Raw genomic sequence first — 20,893 nt, 5'->3', positions numbered from 1 at the left:
TATTTATTTTAATTCTCTTTATTGATAAAAAGGGGTAACAGAGTTACAAAAACAGAGCCTCAGGGCATTCCCTGGCTTGAAAAAGTACCACGTGAATCGGTACCCAACAGAAAATACATAACGATACAAACAATAAAACACTACTGCTCAGTCACTCCTTTTGGAGAATCATGAAAGGATATTGTGCTACTTGTCTTCGATAGAGGTGTAGTTTCCCAAGAGGGAACTTTGGTACTAGGCCTAGAATACTAAGGATTCAAATATAGGGGGGTATCATGAGGGTCTTAACAGGTGTTAGTATGGATGGAGTAGTCAATGTGTATCAGATAAACTGGTTATTCTTGAGCAGCATTAGTGGAGGCAAAGCAGCATTAGTGGAGGCAAAGTTTCCACACTTTGTCAAATTTGGCAATACACCCATGGGAGAGATATGTTGCTTTATATAATGGCATTATAGAATTGACAAGGGCTTTCCAAGAATTTAGAGAGGACGCGTCTGTTTGTTTCCATTACAGCAATATTACTCTACGGGCGTAAAAGAGCAAAAGTCCTATGAGGGCCTGAGTTGCAATGTTAAATACACCCGGTGGAGAATCCTGAATTGAATTAGAAGCCTGATTTATTAAATATTTCAAGGTGAAGTTCTGTGAATAAGATTGGACATTTATCACTGGAGCATGTAGGAACTCAACTTTTGGCAACACCCATCTTTAAAACAAGTCCTTTCCATGTTATCCTTGTCGTGACAAGGTTTGTAAGATTCTGATGATGTGTAAAAACCTTCATATAGTATGAGATATGTATATATGTATAGGAGAGACATGTTTTTTACATTTTGGATAGAGTAGGGAGAAGCGAAAAACCCCTATCAGGTTATTTTCGTGTCCTATTTGCTGTGTCATATTATACCCTGTACACGCGGTCAGATTTCCGGATCGGATCATGTAGTCGGAAAATCGGACCGTGTGTGGTCTCCATCTGACTTTTTCTGTCGGCTTTTCCGACGCACAAAGTTTGAGAGCAGGATCTAAAATTTTCCGGCAACAGAATCCGATCGCATAAATTCCGATCGTGTGTAGACAATTTAGACGGACAAAGTGCCACGCATGCTTAGAATAAACTAAGAGACAAAAGCTATTGGCTACTGGCCCGTTTATAGTCCCAACGTACGTGTTTGACGTCACTTCGTTCAGAACGATCGGAAATTCTGACAACTTTGTGCGACCGTGTGTATGCAAGACAGACGGATGTTGGCTCAAACTTGTCTTGCATACCTAAAGTTTAAGTTTAAGGACAAAGACATGGATCATTTTTACATGTATATACATATATATTTTTATAATCATACTCTGCTCGGGCCTCACTTTTGTAATTTTCACTCCCGTACAAGTGATTAGAGAGTAAAGCTGGCTAGTGAAGTTTCACTTATAGCAGTCCTCATTCCCCTAAAGCAAGCAAGCCTACTATTACTTGGTTGCCCCAGGAATTCATGATGCTATACTCTCTGGCTGGGTAGATTAAGAGACTGAGTAAGAAAAGAACAATAGTATGTGTGGTTCATAAAGATACATATGCTCACATAGGATTGTGGGACATGTGCATCAGCTGAAGAGTAATTAGAGGACATGGCAAGAGGTGTGGTCAGCATGCAGGCAAGGGGTCAGTCCATGCAGCTGGGAGAGATGTGGTTAGTAAGCAGGCAAGGAGTCGGTCCTAGCAGCAAGCAGAGATTTGGTTAGTAAACAGACAAGGGTTGATGGAGGCAGCAGGGAAGAAACATGATCAGTACAGAGGCAAGGGTCAGATAACAGGCAGGTGCAGGATTCAGGTACAGTAATGGCTGCTAGTGAGGCACATGGTTAAACCTAACCCAAGCACCGGGTGCAGTATCAGTGAGGTTCAAATCAGGTCACGCAAAACAATCTCTTGCACTCAGGCCCTTAGTCCATATGTAGGTGGTGTAGCCAACCCTTTGGATAGAGTGTGGAAAGTCAAAAGTCTTGCTGCCCTCCTCAGAACAATGGGTGTCCTTAAAGCTGAAACATATAGAATAACAGGGAGGGCGCACCGACCTTGTGCATTACCAAAGATAACATTTATTTGACTAGTAAAAACAAAGGTCACACTCACAAACAAGCGTTTAAAAAAGGCTTAACAGTACTCCAAAGACTCTAAGTCATGTCTTCCAGACACCTGCAACCTGGACCGGATATTAGGAGGAACCAGATGGCATCGCAAAATGGCTTACGCATTACGAGGAAGTGCCCTCTTCATCAGAGCCTCAGCGATAGCTGACTGACTTTCTCAAGTTACCCTCTATATAGAGCCATTCTGAGCGGATGGCTACCAGAACCTGCCACACCCATCTGTGTGGCTCACCATGTCACTCCACCTAACTATATCGTATGCCAGATCACACTGCCAGCCGTACAAATATGTCCTATTCTCGTGGGGGCGGGAGGGGGGGGGGGGCTAAGTTCCTGCACTGGCATCAGAGTGCATCTCCCGTTTTTGAACCAAATACCTAACATGTCACATTATAGCATCAATTGATCGTTACACAAAACACACCTACCCTTTTTTAGGATGTTAAATCTATCCGTATCATGTGATCCACCTTTCTTGCCAATGGAGAGGATGGAGGAGATACTGGAGGGGGGGAGAGGACAACTCTTTGGGGCGGGTGTTTTTGGAAAAGAGAGGCTAGGGGATGAGAACAGGGGCACCTCCATCGTTTAACTGGAGCCATCATTTATAGTATTATGGTGGAATACTGCAGGTACAGCGTGCGTTCCACTATCTAGTTTGCATGTTGCACCTCAACCAGGAAGTATGAGTGGATTTGCGTTCCACCCGCCACTTTCGGTTGTGGTAGACATCACTTCAGCCCCACCAGAGGTAATGACAAATGTAATTTCCAGTGCAGGAGCTCCTAGTGCATCAAGCGGTCTGGCTCCTACGGCCCCTCGCCCTCTAGCATTACGGTGGCCCATTGCACAATCCCACTGCCTAAAGGATCGTGCAGCAGGATCGTGCAGAGGCTCACAGCTGCCCATTGCCTCAGTGCTGGCCATGGAATGCAAACATTCTCCTCTAGAATGGTGGGGACAGAGGGCAAAATGTCTTAGGAAGACACAGATCTGAATCTTGTTAAGCCTTTTTTAAACACTTGTTTGTGAGTATGACCTTTGTTTTTACTAGTCAAATAAATTTTATCTTTGGTAATGCACAAGGTGGGTGCGCCTTCCCTGTTTTTCTATAAGGTTCAAATCAGGTGCCAGCAGACTCAGGGCCAATGGAAAGGTAAGGAGGGAGGAGAATGCTGCAGGCGTTGCATGGTTGAGAGACAGGATCGCAGTCGCAGCTGTGTTGTCAGGCAACTGGATGCCAAGATCACTGAGACTAATTGGTAGCTAGGATGAGGTGTCCAGGCTATGGGATGTTGAGTGGTGCAATGGCTTGAGTCAGAAAGCAGGTCAATCAGTGTGAGACCGAACAACGTAAGTCTTTACAGCTTTACACTTGACTGCTTTTTTATTTTTTTTATTTTTTTACATGTCTAATAAAAAATAAAATAAACAAAAATATATAAGTCCTCAATGTGGTACAGAATGTTTTAGTAATTACAAGTTTGGACTTCAGGGGAACTAATTTGGCCTCTTATGAAGTTATCCTACTTAATTCTGGACTCTTTCATTCTGAGTTCACCATTTCTGATTTAAAGGGTAAGCTGTGTATTGTAGACCATGCCAAAAACAGCAGCGGACTCCCCTTTCCCAGAGATCTGGACATTTAAATATTTTACTGAAATTATCTTGTAATTTACTTGCAAATGCTGGGGCAGGATGTGACCGCATCAGGACGCTGTTTACTCTGGGGGTGGGAGGCATAGGCCCAGAGTTGTAAAGAGCCGTCAGTCTGTCAGGCCTCGAGTCGTGATGATTGAAGACCATGAGTTAGATACAGAAACCTGTACGGCCATCCCTATCCCATCATCAGTGTTTGTGAAGTCTGCACAACTCAGGAAACCTGCAGCCTAAGCACTAACAGTTGCTCTTAAAGCCCTCTTTTATGGAGATCTTTAAGATTCTGTTCAGGGGTTTGAAAGAAATAATTTATGACCTACTAAATTAATCGTTAAGTTGCTAAGAACCTCGTAAAGAGCTGCCAGTTCATACATTAATTAAACTCAAAGGTTTTTACAGTAGCCGTTGTCTGTAGGTTGGATGATTCACTGCAACATTTTTTTTCTGCTGCTACAAAATAATTTTTGTACACAGAATTTGTAATGGTCAAAAATAATGAATAAATTGAATGAATATGGCCTTTTAATAAGATGTAACTATAAAAATAAGAAACATAAATATTGGCGTTTTGAAATATATTTGACATTACCAGGTAAATAAATCTCACAGTGGTCCAAAATAATGATTAAACACAACTTTATCTACAAAACTATAAATGCAAACACAAATTAATAGGTACAAGTAGCATACACTGACTTCATATGTACATGTAAAGTATGACCTGAGGACTTTTGGTGCCTACTATCGGAAACGACGGGTATATACAGTATTTCACAAAAGTGAGTACACCCCTCAAATTTACTTTGTAGCAAAGTGTCATTTCTTCAGTGTTGTCACATGAAAAGATATAAGAAAATATTTACAAAAATGTGAAATGTGTACTAACTTTTGTGAGATACTGTATATACAGTGTGTGTGTATATACAGTCCCTTGAAAAGTATTCATTTTATGTGATGGACCAGCGCAAAGGGACACATAATTGTGAAGTGGAAGGAAACTGATAGATGGGTTTCAACATTTTTTACAAATAAATATCTGAAAAGTGTGGTGTGCATTTGTATTCAGCCCCCTTTACTCTGATACCCCTAACTAAAATCTGGTGGGACCAATTGCCTTCAAAAGCACCCTAATTAGTAAATAGAGTCCACCTGTGTGTAATTTAATCTCAATATTAATACAGATGTTCTGTGAAGCCCTTTTAGGGGTTTGTTAGAGAACAAACAGAATCAGGTCAGGGATAAAGCTGTGAAGAAGTTTAAAGCAGGATAAGGTTATAAAAAAATAGCCCAAGCTTTTACCATAGCCTAAAAGCAAAATGCTATGTGTGGCAGAAAAATAACACTACACATCACCCTAAACACATCATGCCCACTGTGAAACATGGTGGTGTCAGCATCATGTTGTGGGGATGCTTTTCTTCAGTAGGGACAGGGAGGCTGGTCAGAATTGATGGGAAGACAAATGGAGCCAAATACAGGGCAATTTTTGAAGAAAACCTGTTAGAGTCTGCAAAAGACTTGAGACTGGGGTGGAGGTTCACCTTCCAGCAGGACAACGAACCTAAACATAAAGCCAGAGTTACAATGGAATGGTTTACATCAAAGCATATTCATGTGTTAGAATGGCCCAGTCAAAGTCGAGACCTAAATCCAATTAAGAATCTGTGGCACGACTTAAAAATTTCTTTTAACAGACGCTCTCCATCCAATCTAACAGAGCTTGAGCTATTTTGCAAAGAAGAATGGGCAAAAGTTTTACTCTCTAGATGTGCAAAGCTGGTAGAGACAAATCAAAAAAGACTTTCAGCTGTAATTGCAGCGAAAGATGGTTCTACAAAGTATTGACTGAATACTGGAAATGGATACTCAATACTGAATACTGGAAATGCAGCGAGTACAAAGAAGGGCAACAAAGCTAATAAAGGGTCTGGAGCATATTAGCTATGAGGAAAGGTTTGCGAGAACTGGACTTATTCTCTCTGGAGAAGAGACGCTTGAGAGGGGATATGATTTCAATATGCAAATACCATACTGGTGACGTGGCGATAAAAGTTTTTTGCAGAAGGGAGTTTAACAAGACTAATGGCCACTCATTAAAATGAGAAGAAAAGAGGTTTAACCTTAAACTACGTAGAGGGTTCTTTACTGTAAGAGTGGCAAGGATGTGGAATTTATATAAAGGGGAAGACACCACGCTAATCCAAACAATATATGTAGAAAATAGTGAACAATAAATTTACATACAAACATAAAAAACATCAACGAAAAAACACCTGTGAGTAAACACAGCCAAGCTGCTAGCACACAAACAAACCAAGTTTAAAGCAAAATGAATAAATTAAGTGCAGCGCTAAAAGGCACCTATATAAAATAAGTGTATGTGTACAAAAATGAGTAAACAATAATGAACAATGAGTCCCAAGGGGATGTTCACAGTCGTGAAACCAGTCCACCAAAACTTCAAAATGGAATGCTTCCCATCGTGGAACATATGAAATTCTCAAATGGCATTCATGAAATTGAAACTCCCAACCATCTCAGGCCTCAGAAACTCTTGGAATCAGATTACAAAGTATTTATTGAAGATGGATACTCTTATGGGATAGGTTGGACACATCCACCATAGTAATGTGTCATAAAAGTTTATGGAGGGCTCCGATAACACAAACCCAGGTATCGCCAACCGGATGGTAATTCACCTGTCATATATCCAAATATTTTCAATAAATCGTTACTGGTTGTATTTCACCATGAGAGGTGTTTTTTATTCTTTTCCCTCCTATGGTGAATTTCCATGAGATATTTGGTGCCAAGTTCTACAGCTATCCACGGCTCTGAAAGGCTTATCTACCCATCTCAATCGGAAACCATAAGGGATTCAAGACGAGGAACCCTGAGGTGAATTACCATCCGGCTGGCGATACCTGGGTTTGTGTTATCGGAGCCCTCCATAAGCTTTTATGACACACTACTATAAGGTGGATGTGTCCAACCTATCCGGTAAGAGTATCCATCTTCAATAATTACTTTCTAATCTGATTCCAAGAGTTTCTGAGGCCTGAGATGGTTGAGAGTTTCAACTTCATGAATGCCATTTGAGAATTTCATATGTTCCACGATGGGAAGCATTCCATTTTGAAGTTTAGGTGGACTGGTTTCACGACTGTGAACATCCCCTTGGGACTCTGGTGGATCATTGTTCATTATTGTTTACTCATTTTTGTACACATACACTCATTTTATATAGGTGCCTTTTAGCGCTGCACTTAATTTATTCATTTCAAGGATGTGGAATTCCCTTCCACATGTGGTGGTCTCAGCAGGGGGCATTGATGGTTTCAAGAAACTATTAGATAAACACCTGAACGACCACAACATACAGGAATATACAATGTAACACTGACATATAATCACACACATAGGTTGGACTTGTGTCTTTTTTCAACCTCACCTACTAAGTAACTATGTAAGTATATACGAATGCACGCCACACTTTTCACATATTTGTTTGTAAAAAATGTTGAAAACCATTTATAATTTTCCTTACGCTTCATAATTATGTGCCACTTTGTGTTGGTCTATCTCAAAAAAAGCAATAAAATAATTTCGGTTGTAACATGACAAAATGTGGAAAATGTCAAGGTGTAAATACTTTTTCAAGGCACTGTGTGTATGTATATATAGTATCTCTCTCTCTATATATATAGATATAGATATAGATATAGATATATATTCTCATGTTCTGCTTTAATGTGTATGTATAGCCAAAGCTTCCTATTTAAGATTTGGTTAATGTAGAGAAGGGTTAAAAACCCACTTAGTGCCTGTCCTGGAGGCCCCAAGCAGTCTGTCTGACTGGTGATTATAAGGATCATAACAGACAGCCATACATCCCTATGGGTGGGTGAATGCAAGTGGACTTGTCTCCGCCTATATAAGCCGACCTCCGAGTCTGTTCAGGTCTGTTGGACTGAACAGAAAATGTTTTGTGTTCAGGTCTGCTTTATTGACCAGATCAGAGATCAACAAGTCCACTTTTATCCACCCATCCATAGGGATTACAGATGACATAGGTGACCCATCACCTGCTGAGATGGGATTGACACCACCCATGTGAAAGGTGTTTTTCCTATACAGTTATCACCAGAACAGGTGAAAGGTTTATCTTCACCTCTTATTCTGGTGACAACTCTGAACTTTTGGATTTCCCCTCACTTTTGGTCTCAATGACACTGTTTACGGGAAAATAAAATAAAAATATACAAACAGTAGAGGGACAATAACAATGAGTGCCCATTTGATTGGGCATGTGTCATTCACACAGAGCAATGAAAAGCGGGTCCCATGCAGGGCCATGTTATGCCAGTATGGAGGTGCACCGGTGTTGGCTGCATCCCTGTGTTGTTGTCTATGGGGACCCCTGGCTCCATGGACACAGTCACCATGTCCAAATATGACATCTATGTGGGTGTAGATGTGAATCTCTGAAGGCACCCAGGGTACGTTTGGGGACTCGCACCCGAACACACACGGATGTTATATTGGGACACAGAGGCTGTGTCCATGCAGCCCGGTGTCCCAGTAGACATATATGGCATGCATGTCCCTGTCCCTCTCTGTGAACGAGGCCTTACTGACTATTGGTAATATACTATACTGTATATGAATAAATGGCTGTCTGCCGTCCGGTCCATAGCACCCCTGCCCCCCTAAGCCACGGCCTGTGTTGACAATGCAGAAATTCTGCTCTGGCTAATTAAAATATTTTTAGTGACTGACAAAATTGCCAGAGTAAGCACTAAAGCACCAATCTGGCTTTGCCTTTACACTGGGGAATTTTATTTAGACCGTTGAGAAGACAAAACAAAAACACAAAACAGCAGTTAAAAAAAAAAAAATGGGTATATATTAGGAAAGGTCCAGTATTACACAACAAGATTTTATTGGACAGCAGTGAAACAAATAAAATGCATACCCTGGAAACTCAGCAACAGTTTCTCATTATACAAAAAAAAAAAGTCTGCCAATGGAATTCTCTTTAAAGAGACTACGGTTTCATCACAATTCTGTTCATGAAGATAATGTTCATAATATATGAAGATAAACGTGTAAATATAGTTGGAAATATATCTTTACCAAGAGCAACAATGGAATGATTAACAAATTATTCTTGTCTTGGGAGGCGCAGAAGGTCGAGATAATCTTAGTTCCATAATTATCTTCCTAGAAAATGGAATGGTTCCGTTTGGCTGGAGTTCCTTAAAACCTCGTTAGTTATTATTATAAAGAACATGTAGAGTGCTACATTAATTAGCCCACCAAACTGACTTAATGGACAAAAGGGTTTTCTTTATTCATAGTTTTATCAAACCTCATATTGAGGTCGGAGTAATCAGGGGCAGTTTGGCTAGCAATATGCATATAGCTTTCCCATGGACTGAACCTCAGAAAACTAATAGATTCCTCCATCCACTCTAAACAAGGTAGTTTGAAAAATCAACTTTACTCAAGCCAGGTGGTGCCTACAGGGCCAACCACAGCACAAATTGTGAAGGATTCAGCTGGAATCGCCCAAAATTTGAACCATGTATTGCAGGCTTTATTGCACTGCTGTGATTGTCCTTGATAATGGAGGCAACTACCCTCATAACAGTGTTCATTTTGAAAACATTTTTGTCAGCGGCATATTTCCAGTGATGAAAACTAAATAAAAATTATTCCACATTTTCGTCAATTGACAAAAACTATGATGAAAAAAAAATTCATTTTCGTCAATGAACCAAAACAGAACGAAAATGCAAGCAAGGTAGCGACCGTAGGACTGTGCAGCATTTATAGGCCTCCGCAGACTATCCAGAGCACTGTGTGCATTACAGGTCTCCCCTGACCACTGTCCAGAGCACTGTGCATTACAGGCCGCGTTTGACCACCGTCCAGAGCACTGTGCATTACAGGCCTCCTCAGACTGCCCAGAGCGTGTAGTTTGTTCAAACATTTTTACTATAAACAATAACAGGATATTAGATATTTTATAAGTGTTGAGTTTGGAAATTCTAGAGAAATGCTTAAATAATGCATTACAATTGAACTAAACCCATTAGATTTCGGTTCACTAAAATTTACTGGAGATTTTAGTTGACTCAATAAGACTAAATTAAGACTCAATAAGACTAAAACAATTGCAGATGACTAAAATGCGACTAAATCCAAAATGCCATTTTAGTCAGAAGACTATGACTAAAATTAAATCGAAATTTGAAGCCAAAATGAACACTGCTTCACAGGAGTCCCTATCAGTCCCTTATACTTTGGGAATGCCAGAGCCTGTTGCTCTGCAGATAAACACAGTGTGGCAGCAGTTTTGCAGGTAAGTTTTGCAGGTAAGAAATACTGTTCCTTTTTTAAGCTTTAGTCTGGTGAAACCGTTGCCACTAGGAGAGAAAATGGGGGAAAATCCAGATAGTAGAAAAAACAGACAGAAGTTCAAAACCTCTGTCCAAAACTAAAAAACTGTTCTTGGCTTGACATACACTAGTATTTCTACTTTTGGATAACACCTACTTTTTATTTGTTACGTGTTTCAATTTGCAAAGCATAATAAAAAATATATTTGCCAATAAAAATGGAAACAATATTTGGTTCCCTTGGCTCACCACTCCAGGCCTAGCCACCTCTACTGCTATACCTCTACTACACCTGCCTAACAATGTTGTTGTTTTATGATAACCTTATGCTTTTTCATTATGTATTTTGTTAAATTTGCTGGTCCATTCTTTTGGGTATTTGATTGAGGAAGAATGTTAAGAACCTGTCTCGTTAATTGTATCTGACACAAATTAGTTATAGTACCTTAAATACTTTTACATTGTATTTGTAGATATATATGGGAACACAATGTGTGTATCTATCTATATAATTTGCTTTAGAAACATCTACCAACTAATTACTCCAACATTAGATGTATGTATAATAGCAAAGATGGCACACATGTAGGCAGCCAAGAATAACACAGTTGTGTATGATACTATAATATGAAGTTGGGAAAGGTTGCATAGGTTTTAATGCAGCCCAATTCTGTAGCGGCAGCTGCTATGATAAATGCTACTTGTCCAGGTTACTATGTTGTCATAAAATCAGGACAGCTTCTAGGAGACGTGTCAACAAACAGAAGCTGGTCAGTGGCCAAATAGCTGTGCTAAATATGGGCCCTGTCCAGTGGATTGATCCACAACTGGATGGAAAGCTGGGAACAAATTCACACATGCAGAATTTTTTATGATGTGATAGTCAAATTGACGTGTGCCAACATTTTGGGTGATAGAAATTTAAGTGATCTGTTAAAGATCAGAACAAGCGAGGGAGCATTGAAATATGCAATCACCCCTCACCAGTATTCTCTTTTTTTTTTTCCAGGCGTAGCTGTAGTGCGCCTTGTTATCCCATTAAAGCCCACATAAACCCTCTAATTTGTTACTGTAATACAGTTAGACTGCACTGTATTTGATTTATTTTTTTACTATTTTACTTACATTTATTTTATCTCCCCTCTGGCTTCCAAAGCAGCTGATGAAACCGAGATTGGTTTGAGTGGCTGCTTTACAAGCCGGTAAAGGCTTGTAAATAAACAAACCAAAACCCAAAGTGACTAAATCCTCCTGCCACTGTTGCTGGACAGTTTGATGTTTTAAATGAAGTTAAAAAATAACAGATTTTTTTTCTGGATAAACAGCGAAAATAAAAACAAAATGTCTAAATAAACCAGTGCAGCTACCACATCTTAGCCCTTGTACCGTATCGGACCGTGTTGCCAGATAATCCGACTGTGTGTGGTATGCATCGGACTGATTCCGTCGGAATATCCGTCGGACCCAATTTTCCAACGTGTTGGAAATATTTTCCGACAAACTGGTCCGATCGGACAAACTCCGATCATGTGTAGAGAATTCCGATCGGACAAAGTGCCACGCATGCTCAGATCAAATTCCTACACCAAAGCTACTGGCTACTAGCCTGAACGTAGTCCCATCGTAACGAAATAACGTCATCACGTTCTGAACGATTGGATTTTCCGACAACTTGGTCCGACCGTGTGTATGCAACAGTTTTGGACACAATCCGTCGGACAAAATCCGTTGGACAAAATCCAACAGATTTGGTTGGCAGAATGTCCGACCGTGTGTACAGGGGCTAAGAATTGGTGAGCTTCAATGTAATCCATTTTTGTTTTTGAGTTTAATACAGCTTTAATGATCTAAGAATAAAAAGTTATGTTAGGGCTCCATGACAAGCCTTTAGATGGTTGCATATTCTGAGCCCAATGTAGCACTCACTGAGACAGGATGTGGGTTCAATCCAGAGTAGGCACTTTAGGATGTCAGGCGGGCTGAGTGGCATGGGTGAACATGCTAAGTCATTTTGATTGAGCCTATCACTGTGGCTTTTCACAATTTTTTTTGTATCCTGAAGAGTATCGTGAAACAATTAAAAATCGATTTACTTGAAATAAGCCCTGGCCTAGTTTTGGGACAAAATACAGAACAGTGTCTCCAAAAAATTTTTTACCAAAAGAAACATGGGTGGTTCTCATTATGCAAATGCTAATTTCCTGGCTGCACTGGTAATATTCTGGACCACGTGCTATTGATAGGTTAATGATGTCAAGTATTCTCTTTAAGGAGGAAGCTCTCAGTGCCTAGTATACATTACAACACATACAGTATTTAGTATGTGACAGAACAGCCATCAGAGGTTTTTAAATTAAATCACAACCAAATCACAACCAAAGTCAGTGAAACACATACATATAAAAGCTAAAAAAAAGTGACGTTTCCACATGGTTTACATGTGGTGGAGGAATCAACTTTTATATGTACGTGTTTCACGGACTTTGGTTGTGCTTGAATTCACAGTAGATTAATTGGTTTTGGATATATTCATATTTATTTTTTTGGTTAATATCTATATATTTGCATTCCTTTTTTTGGTTCACATTTAGCACTGCTACAATTTCTTATATTTAATGTATCAGGACTGTCCTGCAAAATATGAGTCATCTGGTGACTATGCAGGAAAAAATGCTGGAGCAGGCCAATGGTAAATAAGAGGAATCAAGGGAGATTTGTACATCATGAAGGGTAATGGGTAAAAACAGGGTGGCTCCTTGGATTTTAGGGTGAGTTGATATAGGTGTGGGTATACTAACTCTGACCACTGACTTTTGATTCCTTTAGGCACCCAACAGGGTCCAGGGTCTCCTTAACCATTACACCTCTTCTCAGCCCCCAAATTTCACAAAAGGAATCTTAATTTTTTTCTTTTATTTCCCCTGTATATTGCAGGATATCCTCCCCTACTCTTGCAAATTTTTCAGCTCCATTGAAATCTGTGGTATCTTCTCCAATGCTGCACAAAGGATCTTCTCCGAGCTGCCACCAGAAATCCCCCAACAGAGAGCCGTGTCTGACCGGGAAACCTTACTCCACATTTCAGAGTCCTGAAGCCACCCATGTGCAAGGTGTGTATACAAACTAGAGGAAATGAGAATGTCTGTATTATTCCTAGCAACCTGATCCCAGGTGTGATTCCTCATCTGAAAGATGCAAAATATAACCATTTTATGTCTCCTATTTTTGGCCTCTTTCACATGGGTACCGTTCTGTCCATTCAACATTCCAATTCATGGACAGGTCTGTTGCTGAATCGGAGCAGAATGGGATGGGTGTCACGTTTGTGACATCTGTGTCAATTCACTCTCTCTATTTAAAAAAATTAAGCTTTCTGGGCCAATATCTTATCTATGGGTGGCCGGATGTGCCGGTTAACATCAGACTGCCTCCAATCTGTCATATTTAGGTCAGAAAAAGATGCAGATCTTTTCTATTTTTTATTCAGACCTAGATGAATGCAGAGATAAGTGGATGTAAACAGACACAGATCCGTTTACATTCGCCTCTCCATAGACATACATGGAGCTTCTGATCATGTCCACCCAAAAAATACATTGAACCACCCATGTGAAAGGGGCCTTATAGTATTTTAGATTTAAAACACTGGGATGCTTTCAAAGTGTCTGTACTAAGTACTGTCTTTACCTCTCAGCCAACAGTTTACGCATAACTCCAGCCAAAATGTTTTACTTCAATTAGGATTGAGTGAGGTGCGTTTAGAGATTCTATGAGTGTTGGGAAATCTGTCATATTGAGATTTATAGAAAAACAAAGGTTTTGAGTTACTAAAACTGGAGAGTGTAAAATCTAGTGCAGCTTCTAACCTCAGCTTGTTCAATTAAAGTAGAACTATAGGAAAAATCTTTTTTTTTGGATATGGTAAGGGAGGATTCTAACTCCTAATGGGTTTTTTTTGTCATCTGTTTCCAATTGGGGAGGTTTACCTCCACTTTGTGTCCCATAGCCAAGACAAGGGTGTGAGAGGAAATCCCAACAAATTAAGGAAACCGCTTGGGCCCTCCCATCACGAGTGTCCCCATTGGAAGATTTCCACCCTATTTCTTTTCTGGGGACAACCCAAAATTTGGGATTTTGTTTTTCTTTCACTTTCAATGATAATGGTAAACAGGACAAATAGAGAGGATAAATCTAACCTAATGGACACAGACAAAATAAAAACCAAATAGGTATTCAAATTCATCTCCACTCTGTCTAAAACAAAAAAATACTTTAGACCAGATTTTGCATTCTCCAGTTTAAGTAAATCAACCCCAATGTTTTTTTTTGTCAATGCCTCCAAGTCCAAATGATAACTGCTCACTAATTTTTTTGATTGGGTGTCAAAGTGACAGGAAATGAAAGAGAATATTCTTGATGTTGTCACAGACAAATAAAAACTGGCATTTACCCTACTCTATCCAAAACTAGAAAAACATGGCTGGAGTTAGCCTTTGAGGGCCCATTTAGATTTTTGGGTATGCATAGAGGTATTTTTTTTAATCGTTCTCTCCACATTCTCCATTTATGCTTTGCTTCCCTATTATCCCTTTGTTCTATCCCCGACCTTGTGATGAGTAAAGCTGTGTAGTCACTTTGGCATGGATCAGCAAATGAAAGCCAAGGTAGCCAGGATAATCTAACACAACACATATCATGCTAATATACAGTATGTTGATATGGAAACATAGAAGAGTAACAACAGAAAAGAACAAAGTGGTCCATCGAGTCTGCCCCATTTTGACTTATTTTTTTTTGCCTGAGTAGAGCTTTGCTTTTGTCCCAAGTATGTTTGAAAGCACTTACTGTTGACTTGCTCACTACCTCAGCTGGAAGTCTGTTCCAAATAATAATCTTATATGGAAAAAAAAACATGCTAGGAAGTAATCAAAAATAGAAGCAACAAAGAATAAAATAAGCAGCAGCTCCACTGCGTGATACCAGCAGAGAAACAAACATTTATAAAAAACAGAGTTGCGTTTTTATAACAAAGAGGAGGCCCAGTACTGCTGGTAAGCAGGCATTTTTCCTACATTTGAGGTGGCCGTGTTTTTGATAGTCAGTCACACAGGGGACCGTTTATTGACTGCGTGTCACCTTGATTGAGATCCACATGTGAATCATTATCTGCAAGCTCAACTCATAATCTGTTCTATCACCTGATGGGGACTCTTCTTCTATTTGTATAACTTTGTGAGGTTCAATGTCTTTCTGGTTTAGCGCGACTCTGTTTTTTTATAAATGTTCCAAATAATACTTTCCAAACTTTTGAACTTTCGTCCTGCTAGTTTAAGATCAGGTCACTGTGTCCTTGATCTTAGGTTCATACTGAAAATGCTGCCCCCTGGAACCCTTTTCACTACCTTCATATATTTAAAGATTTCACTCATGTTCCACCTATTACCTTCTTTCCTCAAGACTGTACATATTAAGTTCTCTAAATTCTATCCTGATGTTTCATCCATCAGAAATTTTGAAATTTTTGTTGCCCATCTGTGGGCATTTTATCAATATCTTTTGTTAGTGAGGTCTCCAGATACACTATTCTAAATGAAGTCTAACTAAAGATCTTTATTAAGTGATGAGGACCTCCTTCCTACTGTTGGCGAGTCCCTCTAGTGATAACTAAAGATCTATATAGGGCAGTGATGGCAAACCTTGGCACCCCAGATGTTTTGGAACTACATTGCTCAACTACACTGCAGAGTGCATGAGCATCATGGGAAATGTAGTTCCAAAACATCTGGGGTGCCAAGGTTCGCCATCACTGATATAGGGGAATAAGGACCTCCTTGCTCCTGCTGGTAATCCCTCTAGCCATAACTAAAGATCTATATAGGGGAATCAAGACCTCCTTCCTCCTGCTGGGGATTCCTTGTAGTGATAACTAAAAATCTATATAGGGCAATCAAGACCTCCTTCCTCCTGGTGATCCCTCTGGTGATAACTAAAGATCTATATAGGGGACACAAGACCTCCTTTCTCCTGGTGATCCCTCTGGTGATAACTAAAGATCTATATAGGGGACACAAGACCTCCTTCCTCCTGGTGATCCCTCTAGTGATAACTAAAGATCTATATAGAGGAATGAAGACCTCCTTCTTCCTGCTGGGGATAACTAAAGCTCTATATAGGAAAAATCACGACCTCCTTCCTGGTGATCCCTCTAGTCATAACTAAAGATCTATATAGGGGAAATTAGGAACTCCTCCCTCCCGCTGGCCATCCCTCTAGTTATAATTAAAGATCTATATTGGGTGATCAGGACTTCCTTCCTCCTAATGTTGAGCCCTCTACCGATACACCCCAGAATTCTATTACCTTTTCCTACTGCCAGGCCAAACTGTTTGCTTACTTTGCAATCATCCAAAATAGGCACCCCCAATTTCTTTCCTCTGCTGGAATTTTTTTTCCCTCTGGTTGGTGTGCCACAGTGACATGTGGACGCAGATGCAGAAATGGAGACGATAAATACAGTACACACAAACATCTGCACCAGCAGACCAGGTTTGAACCTCACTGGCTTGTTTACTGACATTTTGATGACTGAAACTGATTGAGAAATGTAATTTCTTTCGCATTGGTGATTGTTTAATTTAATGTAAATTCTTGCCAGAATTTCAGGGCAATTTTGTGCAATATCCAGAGTGCTATCGAGAGATCCAATGTCTGAGCAGAGAGTCACTTGACCCAAACCAATATCAAGTTTCTAGTGGACAATCTTCAGGTACCGACCTCCTTTTCCCTTTCTGTCTCTTATGATGACCATACACTACAATTTGAATGTACAACTGTGAACTCGTCCTTTGTTTAGAAAGTTTGAGGAACCCTGATACTTTGCACCCTTATCATCACCTCTTCTCATCACTGGCAGGGCATCCCTTTACTTTGCGTGTTCAGTGACTATCTTTTTATTTCTACAGGGTATGAATTACACAGCGGCAGTGTGGGTGCTCAGTGTGTATCGGAAGACATCAGAGCAATCTGCTTACCAGACAGAGACTTCTTTCCTCATGCTGCTTTTGACCACTGCCTTCCTCAGATACCTTCCATTTATACTGGCACTTAGGACTTGCTCTGCCAAGCTAAAAGGGCCGCTGCACCAATAAACTTTTTTCACATTTTCAGTGGACAGTGGTGGAAAGCCAAAGGCTTGTGTATCTCTGAAACTCGAATGAGTTAGAGTGCGGTACTCATTTCTGTCTACATCTCTTTCCACGAGACATTAATGAAAGAGTCACTTTCTCATAGCTAGACTTGGAATTTATTTATTCTACATTATTCAGAATTTGTTGGTGGAGTGTGACACACATTTTTGTACCCCATGAACACTATGGCATTTGGGGTATCTGAATGATAAAAGAGGCGAGTATATTCAACTTACCAGCTGCAGCAGAAAATCATCATTTTTGGGGTTTTGCTCTTTAAAGTCCATGAACAAAATTATTTCCAAGATCTTTAATTATATTGTAATGAAACACTTACTGCCTTTACCTAAACCCCTCTTCAAGACACTTACAGTATTCAAGCCCAACAGAAATAAATACATTTCAGATGCAAAAAAGAAAGTTCAAAAGCACAATTTTAAATGTGTTTTCTTTAGAAATCAGAGACAGCCTGTGTAGAAAAGCCTGTTCGCTGCCAGCAAGCCGGTGTCCTTAACAACCAGTAACTGTCATGCTTGTTGAAGAGTGGGTGGACACCGTATCCTTAACAACCAATGAGCCATTCACTGTCAGTAGTGTTCCCTGCTGACAGCTAAATGTTAAACAAAGAATTGCCAGCAATAAAAATTAAGCAAAACACTGCGTGGCGTCCCTCCCCCAATCCATATCAGGCACTTCGGGTCTGTTATAGATTTGACTGGAACCCCCACACCAAAATGTTTTTTAAAAATGGTGTGGGCCACCCCCAAAATCCATACCAGACCCTTATCCGAGCATGCAGCCTGGCAGGTCAGGAAAGGAAGAGGGGCAAGCGAGCACCCCCCCCCCCTGAACCATACCAGGACAAGGGCCTCTTCCCCACAACCCTGGCCGGTGGTTGTGGGGGTCTGCGGATGGGGTTATCGGAATCTGGAAGCCCCCAGATCATGGCCCCCCCGTGAATGAGTAGGGGTACATAGTATTCCTACTCATTCATCAAAAAAAGAAAAGTGTAATGTAAAAAAGACAGTAGGCAGTTTTTCACCGTCTGACTGACAGCGCCACCATCTGATAGTTCTTAAATAACTAAGGGTGGTGTCACCCGATGATGTCACTGGGTGGCACCGCCCCTTGTGATGTCACCAACCCAGCATGCCCCCGGTCAGTGATGTCACAAGGTGGTGCCACCCAGTGACCCGCCCCTTAGCAGACCTTTTTTTTGACGATGGAGCTGCACCAGGGACAGGTTTTTTATTTTTGTTTTTTAACCACTTCAATACAGGGCATTTTCACCCCCTTCCTGCCCAGGCCAATTTTCAGCTTTCAGCGCTGTAACATTTTGAATGACAATTGCGCGGTCATGCAACACTGTACCCAAATGAATTATTCTAGTATATAGGAACACCGATCGGTCTCCCCTAGTCAGTTCCATCCCCCCACAGTTAGAATCACTCCCTAGGTAATACATTCGCCCCTAATGTTAACTCCTTCCATGCCAGTGACATTTATACAGTAATCAGTGCATATTTATAGCAATGGTCCCAAAATAGTGTCAAAAGTGTCTGGTCTATCCTCCGCAATGTCACATCCACGCAAAAAATCACCACCATTACTAGTATAAAAAAATAATCTTTTGCGCAAACCAATGTATATGCTTATGCCGATGTTTTTTTTTTTTTACCAAAAATATCTAGAATACATATTGGCCTAAACTGAGAAAACATTTTTTTATTTTTTTTTTAATTGGGGATTGTGTTTTTCTTCTAAATTGTCACTATTTTTTTGTTAATAGCGCAAAAAATAAAAACCGCAGAAGTGATCAAATACCACCAAAGAAGGCTCTATTTGTGGGGAAAAAAAAGACGTCAATTTTGTTTGGGAGCTACGTCGCACGACCGCGCAATTGTCAGTTAAAGCAACGCAGTGCTGAATCACAAAAAGTGCTCCAGGCAGGAAGGGGGGTAAATTCTTCTGAAGGGGTTAAATATCGCATGCTGGAGCCACTACTTATTTACTGCATGCATTTTCTTTTTGTGAATTGGTTTTCACTCCAGTTTTATGCGGTATTTTTCCCAAGCGTTTTTGATTTACGTGGTAAACACTGCATAAAGCAATAGTAAATTGACATTTTCAGGATTGCATGCTGTATTTGGGAAAACACCTAAATAGCACATGCAATCTGGTTCTGTAAAAGGAGTCCGCAGTGTTAAAAAAAATTGAAATAAAAATAAATAATAAATGTTTTAAATGTAATTAAATGTTTTAAAGCGGCCCCGTCCCATGCTGACACGCAAAGGCAAACACATGTCGGTCCCGCACGCACATGTAAAGAGCGATTGCACCATATATGTGAGGTTTCGCCGCAAACGTCAAAGTGAGAGCAATAAATTTTACTGCCAGACTTCCTGTAACTCTAAACTGGTAACCTGTAAAGGCTTTTAAAGCATCACCGATGGAGATTTGTGGCGTAGTTTGGCTCCCTTCCACAGGTGTACGCAATTTTAAAACGTGACATGTTTAGTATCTATTTACTCTGCGTAACATAATCTTTTATATTATACCAGACAATTAGGTGTTACAGTGCCTTGAAAAAGTATTCATACCCCTTGAAATTTTCCACATTTTGTCATGTTACAACCAAAAAGGTCAATGTATTTTATTGGGATTTTATGTGGTAGATCAACACAAAACTGGCACATAATTGTGAAGTGGAAGGAAAATTATACTTTTTTGTACAAATAAATATGTGAAAAGTGGGGCATGCATTTGTACCCTGAGTCAATACTTTGTAGAACCACCTTTTACTGCAAGTACAGTTGCAAGTCTTTTTGGGGATGTTTCAACCAGCTTTGCACATCTAGAGAGTAAAATCTTTTAGCCATTCTTCTTTGCAAAAAAGCTCAAGCTGTCAGATTGGATGGAGAGTGTCGGCGAACAGCAATTTTCAAGTCTTGCCACAGATTCTCATTTGGATTTAGGTCTGGACTCTGACCGGGCCATTCTAACACATGAATATGCTTTGATCTGAACCATTCCATTGTATCTTTGGCTGTATATTTAGGGACGTTGTTCTACTGGAAGGTGAACCTCCGCCCCAGTCTCAAGTTTTTTTTCAGGTTTTCCTCTAAGATTGGCCTGTATTTGGCTCCATCCATCTTCCCATCGAGTCTGACCAGCTTCCCTGTCCCTGCTGAAGAAAAGCATCCCCACAACATGATGCTGCCACTACCATGTTTCACGGTGTGTTCAAGGTGATGTGCAGTGTTAGTTTTCCACCACACATAGCGTTTTTGCTTTTAGGCCAAAAAGTAAAATTTTGGTCTCATCTCACCAGAGCACCTTCTTCTACATGTTTGCTGTGTCCTCCACATGGCTTTTCACGAACTGCAAACAGGACTCCTCATGTCTTTCTTTCAAAAATAGCTTTCTTCTTGCCACATTGGCTTTCTTCTTGCCACTTTTCCATAAACACCAGATCCCCCTGCCTGAGCTGTGGATC

General features: G+C 40.3%; 1 protein-coding gene across 1 annotated transcript in view; it reads left to right on the top strand.

Moving 5' to 3' along the window:
* The window catches only part of GLIS1 (GLIS family zinc finger 1), a 213,351-nt gene extending 193,339 nt beyond the window's left edge, over positions 1-20,012 (top strand). Inside the window, exons 9-11 of the mRNA XM_077453321.1 lie at positions 13,145-13,320; positions 16,866-16,976; positions 17,173-20,012. Of these exons, the coding sequence (XP_077309447.1) occupies positions 13,145-13,320; positions 16,866-16,976; positions 17,173-17,318 (433 nt within the window). The 3' untranslated portion in view covers positions 17,319-20,012. The remainder of the gene's footprint in view (positions 1-13,144; positions 13,321-16,865; positions 16,977-17,172) is intronic.
* The last annotated feature ends 881 nt before the right edge of the window (positions 20,013-20,893 follow it).

Source organism: Lithobates pipiens, unplaced genomic scaffold (genome assembly GCF_037356315.1).
Source record: "Lithobates pipiens isolate NorthernLeopardFrog02 unplaced genomic scaffold, aLitPip1_a1.2 Scaffold_23, whole genome shotgun sequence".
Classification (NCBI taxonomy): domain Eukaryota; kingdom Metazoa; phylum Chordata; class Amphibia; order Anura; family Ranidae; genus Lithobates; species Lithobates pipiens.
Note: the sequence above shows the minus strand (reverse complement) of the source record. Positions and strands in the feature narration are given on the sequence as shown.